At 39.6% G+C, this 14,752-nt stretch overlaps 1 protein-coding gene across 6 annotated transcripts in view; it reads right to left on the bottom strand.

Annotated features, from left to right (window-relative positions):
- Nucleotides 1-14,752, bottom strand: part of arhgap32a (Rho GTPase activating protein 32a) — a 79,330-nt gene that overhangs the window by 11,114 nt on the left and 53,464 nt on the right. For all 6 annotated transcript variants that reach the window (XM_060943803.1, XM_060943806.1, XM_060943804.1 and 3 more), the window contains 7 exons: nt 14,434-14,583; nt 14,227-14,329; nt 12,515-12,659; nt 12,341-12,423; nt 12,067-12,174; nt 5,567-5,712; nt 5,248-5,449 (listed from right to left, as the gene is read on the bottom strand). In XM_060943803.1, coding sequence (XP_060799786.1) covers nt 5,248-5,449; nt 5,567-5,712; nt 12,067-12,174; nt 12,341-12,423; nt 12,515-12,659; nt 14,227-14,329; nt 14,434-14,583 — 937 coding nt within the window. The remainder of the gene's footprint in view (nt 1-5,247; nt 5,450-5,566; nt 5,713-12,066; nt 12,175-12,340; nt 12,424-12,514; nt 12,660-14,226; nt 14,330-14,433; nt 14,584-14,752) is intronic.

The raw sequence follows: 14,752 nt of genomic DNA, 5'->3' as shown, positions 1-14,752 counted from the left end.
GCTATTGGAAAAATATTTTGTGGAAGGATGAGACCAAAATAGAACTTTCTGGTTTAAATGAGAAGCGTTAAGTTTGGAGAAAGGAAAACACTGCATTCCAGCATAAGAACTTTATCCCTTCTGTGAAACATGGTGGTGGTAGTATCATGGTTTGGGCCTGTTTTGATGCATCTGGGCCAGGATGGCTTGCCATCATTGATGGAACAATGAATTCTGAATTATACCAGCGAATTCTAAAGGAAAATGTCAGGACATCTGTCCATGAACTGAATCTCAAGAGAAGGTGGGTCATGCAGCAAGACAACGACCTTAAGCACACAAGTTGTTCTACCAAAGAATGGTTAAAGAAGAAGAAAGTTAAATGTTTTGGAATGGCCAAGTCAAAGTCCTGACCTTAATCCAATCAAAATGTTGTGGAAGAACCTGAAGCGAGCAGTTCATGTGAGGAAACCCACCAACATCCCAGAGTTGAAGCTGTTCTGTACGGAGGAATGGGCTAAAATTCCTCCAAGCCAGTGTGCAGGACTGATCAACAGTTACCAGAAATGTTTAGTTGCAGTTATTGCTGCACAAGGGGATCACACCAGATACTGAAAGCAAAGGTTCACATACTTTTGCCACTCACAGATATGCAATTTTGGATCATTTTCCTCAATAAATAAATGACCAAATCTAATATTTTTGTCTCATTTCTTTAACTGGGTTCTCTTCATCTACTTTTAGGACTTGTGTGAAAATCTGATGATGTTTTAGGTCATATTTATGCAGAAATATAGAAAATGTTAAAGGGTTCACAAACTTTCAGGCACCACTGTATTTAGCACTGGGATGATGGTGGTCTTTTTGAAGCTCATGGGGACCACAGCCTGTCTCAGGGAGTTGTTAAAGATGTCTGTCAGGACACCTGCCAGCAGTTCCTGAGCACTCTCCTTTGTATGTTGTCCAGGCCCACAGATTTGTGAGAGTTGACTCTGGATAGCATCCTCCTCACATCAGCTGGAACCAGGCAGAGCACCTGCTCCTCAGGGGTGGGCATGGACTTGCATGCCCACATGTTGTTCAAGGCTTGAAACTGTGCAGAGAAGTCATTTAACATATCAGGGAGATGAGCGTCACTGCTGGTGGCATGTGGTGTGATTCTGTAATCTGTTAGGGCCTGGATGTCCTGCCACATGCGTCTGGGGTCCTTCGTATCACAGAAGTGGTTGTTAATCTTCTGTGCATACTGGCATTTTGTTTTCCTGATGGCCTTGGAAAGCTGAGCCCTTGCCAACCTGAGAGGCTCTTTCTCTCCCAACTTGAAGGCAGCATCTCTTGCTCTGAGCAGGGCGTGGACCTCAGCCATCAGCCACGGCTTCTGGTTGGTGCGCGTGGTTATGATCTTTTCAACAGTGACATCCTCGATGCACTTCTCTATGTACCCAGCCACGTATATATTTTTCCTGGCAGATGTATATTTTTCCAGGCAGATGTGGTAAATTAAATTGTAATTATACCATTTAAACAGGGAGTAATTTTGACAATTATTAGCAGGGACAACTACAGACAGGATGAAAGAACCAGGCAAGATAAATACATTTACTACATAGCCTAGTTGTATCACCTTTCGTTTTACAAAAACGACCTTTTTTTTTGTGGCTAGCTGAAGCCAATCCTGGTATTTAGAGAGTCGTGTGGCAAAATTATAGGAGTACAAATATGGGACTGTAAAGAATACCTTTTGAGAAATTAAAATAACATTTCAAATTAAAAAGTTGTATTCAGATTTATGAATCAAACATGATTACATTTTACACAATAGATGTGGTGATTCAAAATCAGGAAGTACAAGGAAACCTGGATACACAAAGGTTTTAATAAAAGCATAAAACATACACTTTATTGCCAAAAGTGTGTGGACACCTTTTGTGTGATTTTTTTGAGGAGCCATGGACATGCATGCTTTTTGAACATCCCATTCCAGAATTAGTCCCCCTCTCCTGGTTTTATAACGTCCAATCTTCTGGGAAGGCTTTCCACTAGATTTTGGAGAGTGGCTGTGGGGATTTGCTCGTTCGGCCACAAGAGCATTAGTGAGATCAGGCACTGATGTCCGACAAGGAAGCCTGGGATGCAGTCGGCGTTCTAATTTATCCCAAAAGGTGTTCACAACGGGCTTGAGGTCAGGGTTCTGTGCAGCCCACTGAAATTCTTCCACTCCATGTCTTCATAGACTTTACTTAACCCTCTGAGGTCAAGAGCTTTGCCGGTGAAGCTCAGCAGGTTTAGAATGAATAGGTCATATATTTAGATAAATATCTTAACGAGTTTTTATCATCCAAGCATGATAAACATACTGACAGAAACTTTACACTTTCCTATGTACCCACTGCCAAATAACAATATACCGTATATTTTTAAAGTACCTAAATTAGATGAAACATAAAACTAGGTCACCTTATTCAGTCACACCTGAGTCGGAGCGCTGAGCGCCCACTTATACATTCATAAAAGTCTATTCACATGGTAACGGCATGATCACTTTCACTCTTTCAATTTCGATTGGTTTCTCTTTCACAGTGGCAACACCCACCATAAACAGCATAAAATCTGTCAGCCATAGTTTAAACAATCTGTTTGGAGGTAAAACTTGTTTCAAGATGGCATGCAGATTTTATGTGCTTCAGATGACTCAGGACAGTGATTCAATTAATGATTCAGGACAGCGATTCAATTCAATCGTTTTTTTTTTTTTTTATTTCAACTCAATCCAGCCGAAAATCAACTCAAGTAAGTGTAAATGTTTCTTCTATTTCTGATGAGCAAGTGTGTATAATGATGTGTGTGCACAGGAAAAATAACTGAGCAATTTTTCCAGAGTTAAAAGTATTTTCCTCAAAAATAGTTAATTTTGCTCGATTTTGAGTTTAGAGAGTAAAATTACAGAGTAATTATGTAACAGAGTTGGTTGGGGCTCTGAATGGAGTAAAATAGTACAGGAGTTAATTTCAAGACACACTGAATAGAATCAAATACCAAAATAAAGGTCAAATACCAGATAAATGAAGATGTTGTAAAAAGCAGTTTTAGAACTATGTTGGAATGTATGGAAAAAAACATGACCTTACCTATTGTGTCAAACCATTTTGATCACATGACCTGATGGGATTAAGAGATGGCAGTGGAAGGGGTTTTCACTCTTCTCATTGAATGGAATGGAAATTTTTACTTTTCTCATCGAGTACTCCTCCCACTGCCAATCCTTTATCCCAAAATAGTCTCATCTCATCTCATTATCTCTAGCCACTTTATCTTGTTCTACAGGGTCGCAGGCAAGCTGGAGCCTATCCCAGCTGACTACGGGCGAAAGGCGGGGTACACCCTGGACAAGTCGCCAGGTCATCACAGGGCTGACACAGATACAGACAACCATTCACACCCACGGTCAATTTAGAACCCCCAGTTATCCTAACCTACATCTTTGGACTGTGGGGGAAACCGGAGCACCCGGAGGAAACCCACGCGGACACAGGGAGAACATGCAAACTCCGCACAGAAAGGCCCTCGCCGGCCACAGGGCTCGAACCCGGACCTTCTTGCTGTGAGGCGACAGCACTAACTGCTACACCACTGTGCCGCCCCATCCCAAAATAGGACAATTTTTTTTTTGATGGCCAGTTAATTGTCCAAATCAATGGAGTAGATTTAAGTTTTTGTGCTTGATCCATTCCTAAGACTGAACAGGAATCATTTCAAGTCACCAGAATGGTTCTTCACAATGGGTAAGGTCATGTTTTTTCACACATTCCAACACAGTTCTAAAACTGCTTTTTACAACATCTTCATTTATCTGTTATTTTTTTAAAAAAGTACAATCATGACATGCATACTACAGAGATATTATTGTAGCTGAACTTGTGCTAAATACAAAGAAAAAGTCATATGACTTTGAAAATACTGCTTAGATTTGTTGAAATTGACAACAACATTAGAGCATGCCAAAAAATACCCTCAGACCCCAGAGGGTTAATGTATAGGGACACCGTCAAGTCAATTTTATTTGTATAGCACTTGTAACAATAGACATTGTCACAAAGTAGCTTTCATGCTGGAACATGTTTAGACTTGGTTCCTTAGTTCCAGTGAAAGGAAGTTGTATTGTTACAGCATACAAAGACATCCTATACAATTGTATGCCTCCAACTTTGTGTCAACAATCTGGAAAAGGCTGACATATAGGTGACAGTTGTCCACAAACATTTGGCCATATAGGGTAATTGTAATAACTGAGGAAGCACACACAATATAACCTCATAAGCTAAAAACATGAAACGACAAACGCAAACTGAGAAACACGAACATAAAACGGAAATATGTATATACACCACAGTGGTGACAAACGTAGATAATAGGCCAAATTAATGAAAACCAATGATGGAAGGAGAAAAAGAAACCAAAACAATAATGAAATCTGGAAAACTAAAGCAGCTCTCGTGCTGTTGGGATCTTAAGATTAATTAACTTCAGAAATTAAGGTTTTAGATTTTAAATATTAAATCAGCTCTAACAAGATCAGCTGTGAGCTACTGCTCACTTCCGTATCCCCCTGCTCTCGCTTGTATCAGAATGCAAGCAATCGAAAGAATAGGGACACTTATTATGAATGTTGCCTTCAACAAATAATGAACCCTGAAACAAGTAAAGAGCAGTGTCTCTCCCCAGGGATTTCACATAGCATCCTGGGAAACTGCCATTTTGAAATCACATTTTGCTTCTTGGAATAGCATCAAAATCCACCCTAGATGTTTTGTAAATACATTCAGTCGGTAAACAGGAAGTCGATGTGCGACAGACCTGAAAACGGTATACATGGTATAGAACCCCAAGCTGAAGTTTGGTACCAAGTGGCTATGATTTGTGGTTGCTGAGAAAAAGGGTGTTTCGGACAGACGGAGATATGGACGGATGGAAAGATATCCTTCGGAGCAGGGGTATAATAAAAAGAAAATGTGCACGCTACTCCATGTCACAGAACTAAAAGCACACAAAGGACCATTTTGAAGCTCTATATTCAGGGAGCTTGTGAGAGCAGTACTTCTGGAGGAAAAAAACCCAAAAAAATCTTCTGTGTTTCCAACCAAGACAAAGTCATTATTATTATTTCTACACACACATGCTAAAATTCCTGAATGAATTCATAGTTATTTGTTAAATATTTTGCCTGAACAGAATTTCTGCAGTAATACAGTACACTTAAAATGGACGCACCTTTCCATTGGAAACTCGATGATGGTATGGAATTTTCCCTGTAGGGCGCCAGGACCTTCTCCCACCTCGATGTACTTGCTTTCAGGGGAGACAGGAGAGGTGAGCTGGGCCTGAGTGCGGGCTTGTGCCTCTTCTAGAGACAGCAACTTGGTGGATGGAGAGCACACAAGCAGAGACTTGGGTCGGGACAAAGTGCCATGGCCTATGGATTCACATAACAGAAAAACTTTCATCAGCAACATGTCACTAAAGAGTTAATGCTGGAAACTGAACATTTAGTGGTGCACTAAGAGTGAGCTTTTTATTCCCTTTTCATTACCTGAGCTTTCTCGGATCAGAGTGCTGAGTTTGGGGCTGAAAAGGACATCGACGTGATTGAGGATGAACTCCACTACCACTGACTGAATGCGCACCTCCATGAAGGCAGATGTGCCACTGAAGCAGGCAGACTCGATTTGTTTTGACCTATAATGACCAGAATCAGTTAAAACATTTAAGGTCTGAGTCATGTTTACATGGATTCAGTTCAAAGCACAAACAGCAGGTATGCTTTCATAAAAACCCAATTTCAGACACCTCCATGTCCAACGTATTCACTAACAGAGAAAAGGCAAACATTTATGGCGCTTTAATACAATTTCACAGGCGCAATGGTCGTGTATTTCACTGCACTGGAATTCAAGGCTTTACATTTTGATGCATATTAGGAACATTTTATATTAAATATAATAAAATTATTTACAGTATTATTAAATAATTAAATAAATAAACCATGAACTTCAGCAATAATAAGTCATACGACAGTGCTGTTGAATTCGGATTGGCCAGAATGTGTTGATCAAAGCAAATAACAGGATTACATTATTGTACTCAAGGACACTCCACCGAAACATATTAAAAACCATATGAAGTTTTCTATCAGCGGACATTTATTCAGCATTTTTTGAAGGAGTCTTCATTTCTTTGTAACAGTCAGAAATAATGATGTTGCCAAGTTTTCCAACACAGGAAAGTCTTCAGCATTGAGGTCTTTGTGGTTTCTCAGTAAAGTGACAGGCTGCATTTTTTGTCATATTAACCTCACAAGAAAAAAAAAAAAAGAGAGAGAAGCTGGTGAGGGAATGACTGTTTACAGCTGCTATAATTCAAGTGATGACAGGAACTTGTTTTGTAGACATTCCACAACATTAAATATAACCAGAATCAATGTCAGTGTGGTGCTCTGCTTCACATAGGGCTGCATCATACCACCCTGTTGTTGATTTACAAAATTCTGCTCTCTTATATAACTAATGTTTATGAAATAATTAGTGGTTGTTAATTGCTTTTATTTAAAAAAATGAACAAAATGAGCAACGTGATAGGGTTCTTCTGAACACCATGAGTGAAAATGAACGCTGAACATGTTGACCAACAGAATCTAATACATTTGAATCAGTTTGTGGTGTTTAATGTGCATAATTCATAAGTAAGGCTGTATGGCAGGTTCCAATATTTATATATGGAGAACTGAATTCAGATCATTATCAACATGCTGTAAATTGATGCAATCATGTTGACTGTTTTTTTTTTTTTCATGATGGATAAAACAAGTGAACAAGAGTGCTCCGAGAGCACAATATCCCCCACTGGAAACTCGGCCATAACTCTGGTAAAATGTGACTGAATTGAACAAAATTACAATATGCATATTACCAACATATAACAAAGAATCCTGTCAAGTTTCGTGAAATTCCTCCAAAAATTGTCAGGGGAGTTGATTTCAGAAAGTAAGTACACCTTGATTAAACTGCCAAAGTACAAGTTTGTTAATAATCGAAGGCATAACTCTGGGAAAATTTGCCCAAATTAAACAAAATTTCCATACGTGTATAACTGTCATATAACAAAGCCTTTTGCCAACTTTGGTGAAATTCCTCCACAAATTGTGAGAGGAGTTGATTTCAGAAGAACGTGCACCCTCATGAAATTGTCAAAGTACAAGTTATTTAATCAAGGGTCAGAACTCTGGTAAAATTTTCACAAATGAAATAAAATCGCAATTTGCGTATTACCGTCATATAACAAGGCCTTTTTGTCAAGTTTCATGAAATTCCTTTACAAATTGTGAGAGGAGTTGATTTCAGAAAGAAAACACCTTCATGAAATTGTCAAATTATCATTTTGTTAATCAAGGGCTGTAACTGTGGTAAAACGTGACCCATTTTAATGAAATTGCAATATGCGTATTACTGACATACAACCCCGATTCCAAAAAAGTTGGGACAAAGTACAAATTGTAAATAAAAACGGAATGCAATAATTTACAAATCTCAAAAACTGATATTGTATTCACAATAGAACATAGACAACATATCAAATGTCAAAAGTGAGACATTTTGAAATTTCATGCCAAATATTGGCTCATTTGAAATTTCATGACAGCAACACATCTCAGAAAAGTTGGGACAGGGGCAATAAGAGGCTGGAAAAGTTAAAGGTACAAAAAAGGAACAGCTGGAGGACCAAATTGCAACTCATTAGGTCAATTGGCAATAGGTCATTAACATGACTGGGTATAAAAAGAGCATCTTGGAGTGGCAGCGGCTCTCAGAAGTAAAGATGGGAAGAGGATCACCAATCCCCCTAATTCTGTGCTGACAAATAGTGGAGCAATATCAGAAAGGAGTTCGACAGTGTAAAATTGCAAAGAGTTTGAACATATCATCATCTACAGTGCATAATATCATCAAAAGATTCAGAGAATCTGGAAGAATCTCTGTGCGTAAGGGTCAAGGCCGGAAAACCATACTGGGTGCCCGTGATCTTCGGGCCCTTAGACGGCACTGCATCACATACAGGCATGCTTCTGTATTGGAAATCACAAATACCCCTTTTCCACCAAATCAGTTCCAGGGCTGGTTTGGGGCCAGTGCTTAGTTTGGAACTGGGTTTTCTGTTTCCACTGACAAAGAACTGGCTCTGGGCCAGAAAAACCGGTTCCAGGGTAGCACCAGCTCTTTGCTGGGCTAGAGGAAAGAACTGCTTACGTCGGGGGGGAGTTGTTAAGACCAGCAACAATTAGCAAGACCGTGAGAGGACACCATTTTTAAATAAGCGACGAGATAACATGGATGCAGTAAAGCAGCAGTCATCAATTATTGTTGTTGTTGCTGTTTCTTCTTCTTCTCCGTGTTGTTGTTGCTTCGATGTTCGCGCCAAGGTTTATGCAAACGCAGCGACGTAACTGACGTATACATTGACGTAATGACGTGGCTCCCCTTAGCACCCCAAGCTATTGAAAAGCAAACTGGTTCTCAGCTGGTTCACAAGTTGAACGAGTTGTGAACCAGCACCAACACTGGCCCCGAACCAGCCCTGGAACTGATTTGGTGGAAAAGGGGTAAAAATTGGCTCAGGAATATTTCCAGAGAACATTATCTGTGAACACAATTCACCGTGCCATCCGCCGTTGCCAGCTAAAACTCTATAGTTCAAAGAAGAAGCCGTATCTAAACATGATCCAGAAGCGCAGACGTCTTCTCTGGGCCAAGGCTCATTTAAAATGGACTGTGGCAAAGTGGAAAACTGTTCTGTGGTCAGACGAATCAAAATTTGAAGTTCTTTATGGAAATCAGGGACGCCGTGTCATTCGGACTAAAGAGGAGAAGGACGACCCAAGTTGTTATCAGCGCTCAGTTCAGAAGCCTGCATCTCTGATGGTATGGGGTTGCATTAGTGCGTGTGGCATGGGCAGCTTACACATCTGGAAAGACACCATCAATGCTGAAAGGTATATCCAGGTTCGAGAGCAACATATGCTCCCATCCAGACGACGTCTCTTTCAGGGAAGACCTTGCATTTTCCAACATGAAAATGCCAAACCACATACTGCATCAATTACAGCATCATGGCTGCGTAGAAGAAGGGTCCGGGTACTGAACTGGCCAGCCTGCAGTCCAGATCTTTCACCCATAGAAAACATTTGGCGCATCATAAAACGGAAGATACGACAAAAAAAGACCCAAGACAGTTGAGCAACTAGAATCCTACATTAGACAAGAACGGGTTAACATTCCTATGCCTAAACTTGAGCAACTTGTCTCCTCAGTCCCCAGACGTTTACAGACTGTTGTAAAGAGAAAAGGGGATGTCTCACAGTGGTAAACATGGCCTTGTCCCAACTTTTTTTGAGATGTGTTGTTGTCATGAAATTTAAAAATCACCTAATTTTTTCTCTTTAAATGATACATTTTCTCAGTTTAAACATTTGATATGTCATCTATGTTCTATTCTGAATAAAATATGGAATTTTGAAACTTCCACATCATTGCATTCCGTTTTTATTTACAATTTGTACTTTGTCCCAACTTTTTTGGAATCGGGGTTGTACAACAAAGAATCCTGTCAAGTTTTGTGAAATTCCTCCAAAAATTGTGAGAGGAGTTGATTTCAGAAGGTGAGTACCCTTCCTGGGATGGACAGACATCGCCACGAGATAATCACCCTTCGGGCCTTTTGGGCAGCAGGGGATAAAAAAAAGCATCATCATTTTTTAAGTGGTTTTCTTTCATTATTTTTAGGCACATAACGATATAATGTGTGACAATATAGTCAGGGATGAGAGTGGGTGGTCATCAGAAAAGCAGAAAACAAGATGGCACCCGAAGCCGGGGGGTTACCCCCCCAGGAAAATTTTGAAAAATAAGGCCTTACAAACCACTTTTCCTGCAATCTGACCTGTAGTAGATAAAGAATATCTGTTGTCTTTTTTATATAATTTACATGAAAATGTTTCAAACCAATAGGAGTATTGTTTGAATTCAAAATAAAATCACATTCTACATTCAAGGGTATGGTTATAATTCATGATCAACAAAAATGACAAACTAAATTCACATTAAACGCAAGTTTGATTAATTATCAAAATGTTCAAATATTAAATAAAATTTCTTAGGGTGACTGACCTTTTCTCCCTATGTCCTCATTAGTTGCATATGATTTCTTCAAAAAGTCTTTTGAAATATTTAAGTTTTCAAAACTGTCAGCATTAATTCAGATTTACTGACCATCATATACATGTTCAATGTATTAAATCAAACGAATGCTAAGTTTATGGGATAATGTCTATGTACACTTTATACAATTATTTATAGTTCACAGTCACTTCTCATTTTCATTTAATCATTTCGACGACTTCTTCAGCTTTTTGGCCAAAGACAAAAGCTTGTCAGTCCTCTCTCTGTTTTTTATACCAGCATCGATTTCACGTACCTTCGCTTCGTCTTGCTTGTCAATTGTATTCGGCATTTTGAGTAAAAAAGCCGATACGAAAGAGAAACGTATTTTTGAAGAGCAGCGACGATGAACATGTGCAAGTTTCGATAAAATAGAACAATGCAGGTACTTTTGTAAGAACGGTTATGATTGGCTATCATGCTCTCGCCAGCGATGTTTTAGCCAATTACATTGTAGATAACACGTATTCTACCACGAGACTTAGCGAGACTAAAGATGGCGAAAATGTAAACATGTAACATCGTCGTAGGAATGAATTACGGTTGAGTATCACGAAGGAACATACCCCAACCCCCCTCAATAAATGAAAAAAAAAATAAAAATCTCAACGGATTTGACATGATATAAAAAGGTCGATTTTTACTCAGAAAAAGCGGAAATCCGCCGAAAAGCGGAAAACTCTCATCCCTGTGTAGTGCAATACAAATTTATCATTATTCAAATCAATTAAAAAAATAATCATGATTATTATCAGGCTGTTGCCATCTCTTCGATTGTCCTAGCTGTAATTGTGTTGCTCAAACAGAAGAGGGTGCAATAACATGCGATACCAGGAATGCCCATGACTTCACCATAGGTGGAAGTAACACAGCTCTAATGCCATGAAAACTTGGGGGGAAAAAAAGCTGTTGTGTGATTGACTGTACAAATGAAATGCTGAAACACAAAAAAGGCCTGTGTTATTAACTTTTTTTTCATTTTTAATAAAAGGATAGTTTATTCTTATTATTTAGTTATTATATTTTTACTCCAACCTTTACAAATGTGGGTAAATAATTATTGTTCATTATTAAGAAAATGAAACAAAAGGTTGGGGTTTTTTATTTAACAAAAGGAATATTTAAAGTTGATAAAGAACAGAAATTAAAAAAAAAATTTCCTTCATTTGTCTCATCTCATTATCTCGAGCCGCTTTATCCTGTTCTACAAGGTTGCAGGCAAGCTGGAGCCTATCCCAGCTGACTACAGGCGAAAGGCGGGGTACACCCTGGACAAGTCGCCAGGTCATCACAGGACTGACACATAGACACAGACAACCATTCACACTCACATTCACACCTACGGTCAATTTAGAGTCACCAGTTAACCTAACCTGCATGTCTTTGGACTGTGGGGGAAACCGGAGCACCCGGAGGAAACCCATGCGGACATGGGGAGAACATGCAAACTCCGCACAGAAAGACCCTCGCCAGACACGGGGCTCAAACCTGGACCTTCTTGCTGTGAGGCGACAGCGCTAACCACTACACCACCGTGCCACCATTCCTTCATTTATGCATTAAAAAAAAAAATTTCACCAGAAAATCGAATATTATGAAATCGAATATTAGAAAATTATGAATCGAATAGAATCATGAATTGGGTGAATCGTTACATGCTTACTTGTTTTGCTACCATACTTATAGTTTATCAAGTATATCAAGTCCACAGTTTGTTAAAATGTTAACTAGTGCAGGAAATATTAATAGAATGTAAATATAAAGCTTTACCCAAAGCTCCAAATTCAAATCTATTTATACACACAGTCTAAAAGCAAACCACCTGAGGAGATTGGGAGCCCAGACAATGGCCAAGTTCTTGCAGTGCATGTTGGTGACGTAACTAAAGGTCGCCATATGAGCCAAATGCCTCATAAGAAACTCGAGAGTTCTGAAAAAAAACAAAAACAAAAAAAAACAAAGAACAGACTCTTAAAATCTAGAGGTTTATTTGACGAGATCTATTATGCACATGTATGAAACCTAAAGCAGTGCTTATACGGACTGGACTGCAGTACTACTTCTTGTCACCAGAGTGCATTGTGCACCAAACAAACCTGTAGTGTGGAGGAGGCAGCTGCTGAATGACGTCATGGATTTTGACCAGCCTTTCATCATCTGTAGCTCCTGATACAGCTTCCTATCAAAAACACGCACATGCACAAAAATAATAAACCTATCAAAATGCACTATGGGACGATGCTCTAAAATGTGCACCTCTTTACACTTACTGAGAATTTGTCATAGAGCTGGTAGGTGAGCAGGGGGTTGGGAAGCTCGCGGAAATAGAGCTTGCACAGAGACCCTACAGAATGGATGTCCTGGATATACGTGTCCTTACTGAGGTCTGGAATGTGTTCCGAGTCAAACTCATGCCTAAGGAAACGGTAGAGGATGCAAGTTTTATTCATTTATACTCATGTAATCTATATTCTAATGAGCCATTCCACCGTATCGGTGCCATTTCCGTCCCTGGAAAATTATATGTATAAATGCACATAAAAATGTACTTTAAAATACATTTCCTCATTACACAGAATGTCCTGCACATTGATCTGATTTCAAATTTAAGATATATAATTGTAAGGATTCATAAAAACTACCTAAAACACTGAAAAATAGCATGTGTTACCTGTCCCCGCACTCTAACTTTATACTTAACTATGAAATATGATTATTAAAATCCTTCAGAAACAGTATTTCTTTTTTTTAAAGATTTTTTTTGGGCTTTTTCCACCTTTATTGGATAGGACAGTGTAGAGACAGGACAGGAAATGAGCGGGAGAGAGAGACAGGGAGGGATCGGGAAATGACCTCGGGTCGGAATCGAACCCGGGTCCCCGGATTTATGGTATGGCGCCTTAGCCACCTGAGCCACGACAATCTAGCCTAATAAAAAGATTTTAAAACATTGTTTTTAACAAACCTTTCCTTAAAATCGTTGATGTGGTGAAGTTTTTGTTAGATGTTTATAGAAGGCATCTCGATTATGCTTTCCATTTTCTGTGCTTTTTCAGTAAAATGACAGGCTGAGCTGTGTGTGTGAGAGAGCAAGGCTAATGAGGGAATGACTGTTCAAGTAGCATTTCAGTTGCACCTCATGCCGCATCTCACCCCTGTGGTGTACGTTATTCTCGTATAACAGCAGTCTTAAAGCTAGACGGCCTGTCGATTTCATAAAATTTAGCTCCCTCTGAAATTTGGTCATTGTGATGCATGTTTATTTCTTTAACAGCTCAAAAAAAACCAGGCCATTACTGCCATCTACAGGTTTACCTTTGAGCGTGCACTGACCGTTCCATCATCTCATTATCTCTAGCCGCTTTATCCTGTTCTACAGGGTCGCAGGCAAGCTGGAGCCTATCCCAGCTGACTACGGGCGAAATGCGGGGTACACCCTGGACATCACAGGGCTGACACATAGACACAGACAACCATTCACACTCACATTCACACCTACGGTCAATTTAGAGTCACCAGTTAACCTAACCTGCATGTCTTTGGACTGTGGGGGAAACCGGAGCACCCGGAGGAAACCCACACGGACACAGGGAGAACATGCAAACTCCACACAGAAAGGCCCTCGCCGGCCACGGGGCTCGAACCCGGACCTTCTTGCTGTGAGGCAACAGCGCTAACCACTACACCACAGTGCCACCCTGCAACGTGGTCCTAAATTCATTAATTGTTCTTTTAAAAAAAAACTAATAAAATTGGAAGTCTGTGATTTGAATTCAGTAGCTTTCAGTCCACTAAACAAAAATAATTGGGTGTTGGGGAAAATTCTTTTTATGACCTACATTGGAAAAATCTGAAAGGCAGTCTAGCTTTAAGTGTGTTATTCCTTACGTAAATATGAGGGCCAAGTTAATTTGGAACAGAAAAAAAAAAAAGTCCTCACTGTAGGTCTCTGTGACTGACACACTGAAAAGCACTCGCTCACCGTAGTTTCTGAATGTTTGAGGAAATCCCAGACAAGCGGTAAATGCCGTCTACCACCCCATGCTTTTCAATGAACTCTGTGCAGCTCTTGATGACTTGGGGGACTAGAGCAGACAAATGCAGAAAGGAAAGGAAATTTAAAAAGCACACTATTAACAGCAGGTAGCCTTTATTTCAGAATTTGAGTGTTTTACCTCTTTCTACTCACCATCATGGCCTGAATTGAGGAGGTGCTCTCCCAGGTCACAACCAAACACCCTCTCCTTCAGGATGCCTCTCTGTTTCAACTTCTGTTTAGTGGGCCTCGACTTCATGAAAGTACGCAGGAATGTGATCAGCTTCCCATGCTTATTAGATACTGAAAGACGTTAAGACACAGCATGTCGATTGTAAACATTTAAAAGCTTCATGTTGAATAACGTATAAAGGAGGGGTAATTAAAGCTGCTATATGTAACTTTTGAATAGCAAATACAATTAGTGAAAAAAATAGTGAAAATGGTTACTGTAATTTTTTTTTAATTCATA

Source organism: Neoarius graeffei, chromosome 17 (assembly GCF_027579695.1).
Source record: "Neoarius graeffei isolate fNeoGra1 chromosome 17, fNeoGra1.pri, whole genome shotgun sequence".
Lineage (NCBI taxonomy): Eukaryota > Metazoa > Chordata > Actinopteri > Siluriformes > Ariidae > Neoarius > Neoarius graeffei.
This window is presented reverse-complemented; position numbering and strand designations above follow the sequence as displayed.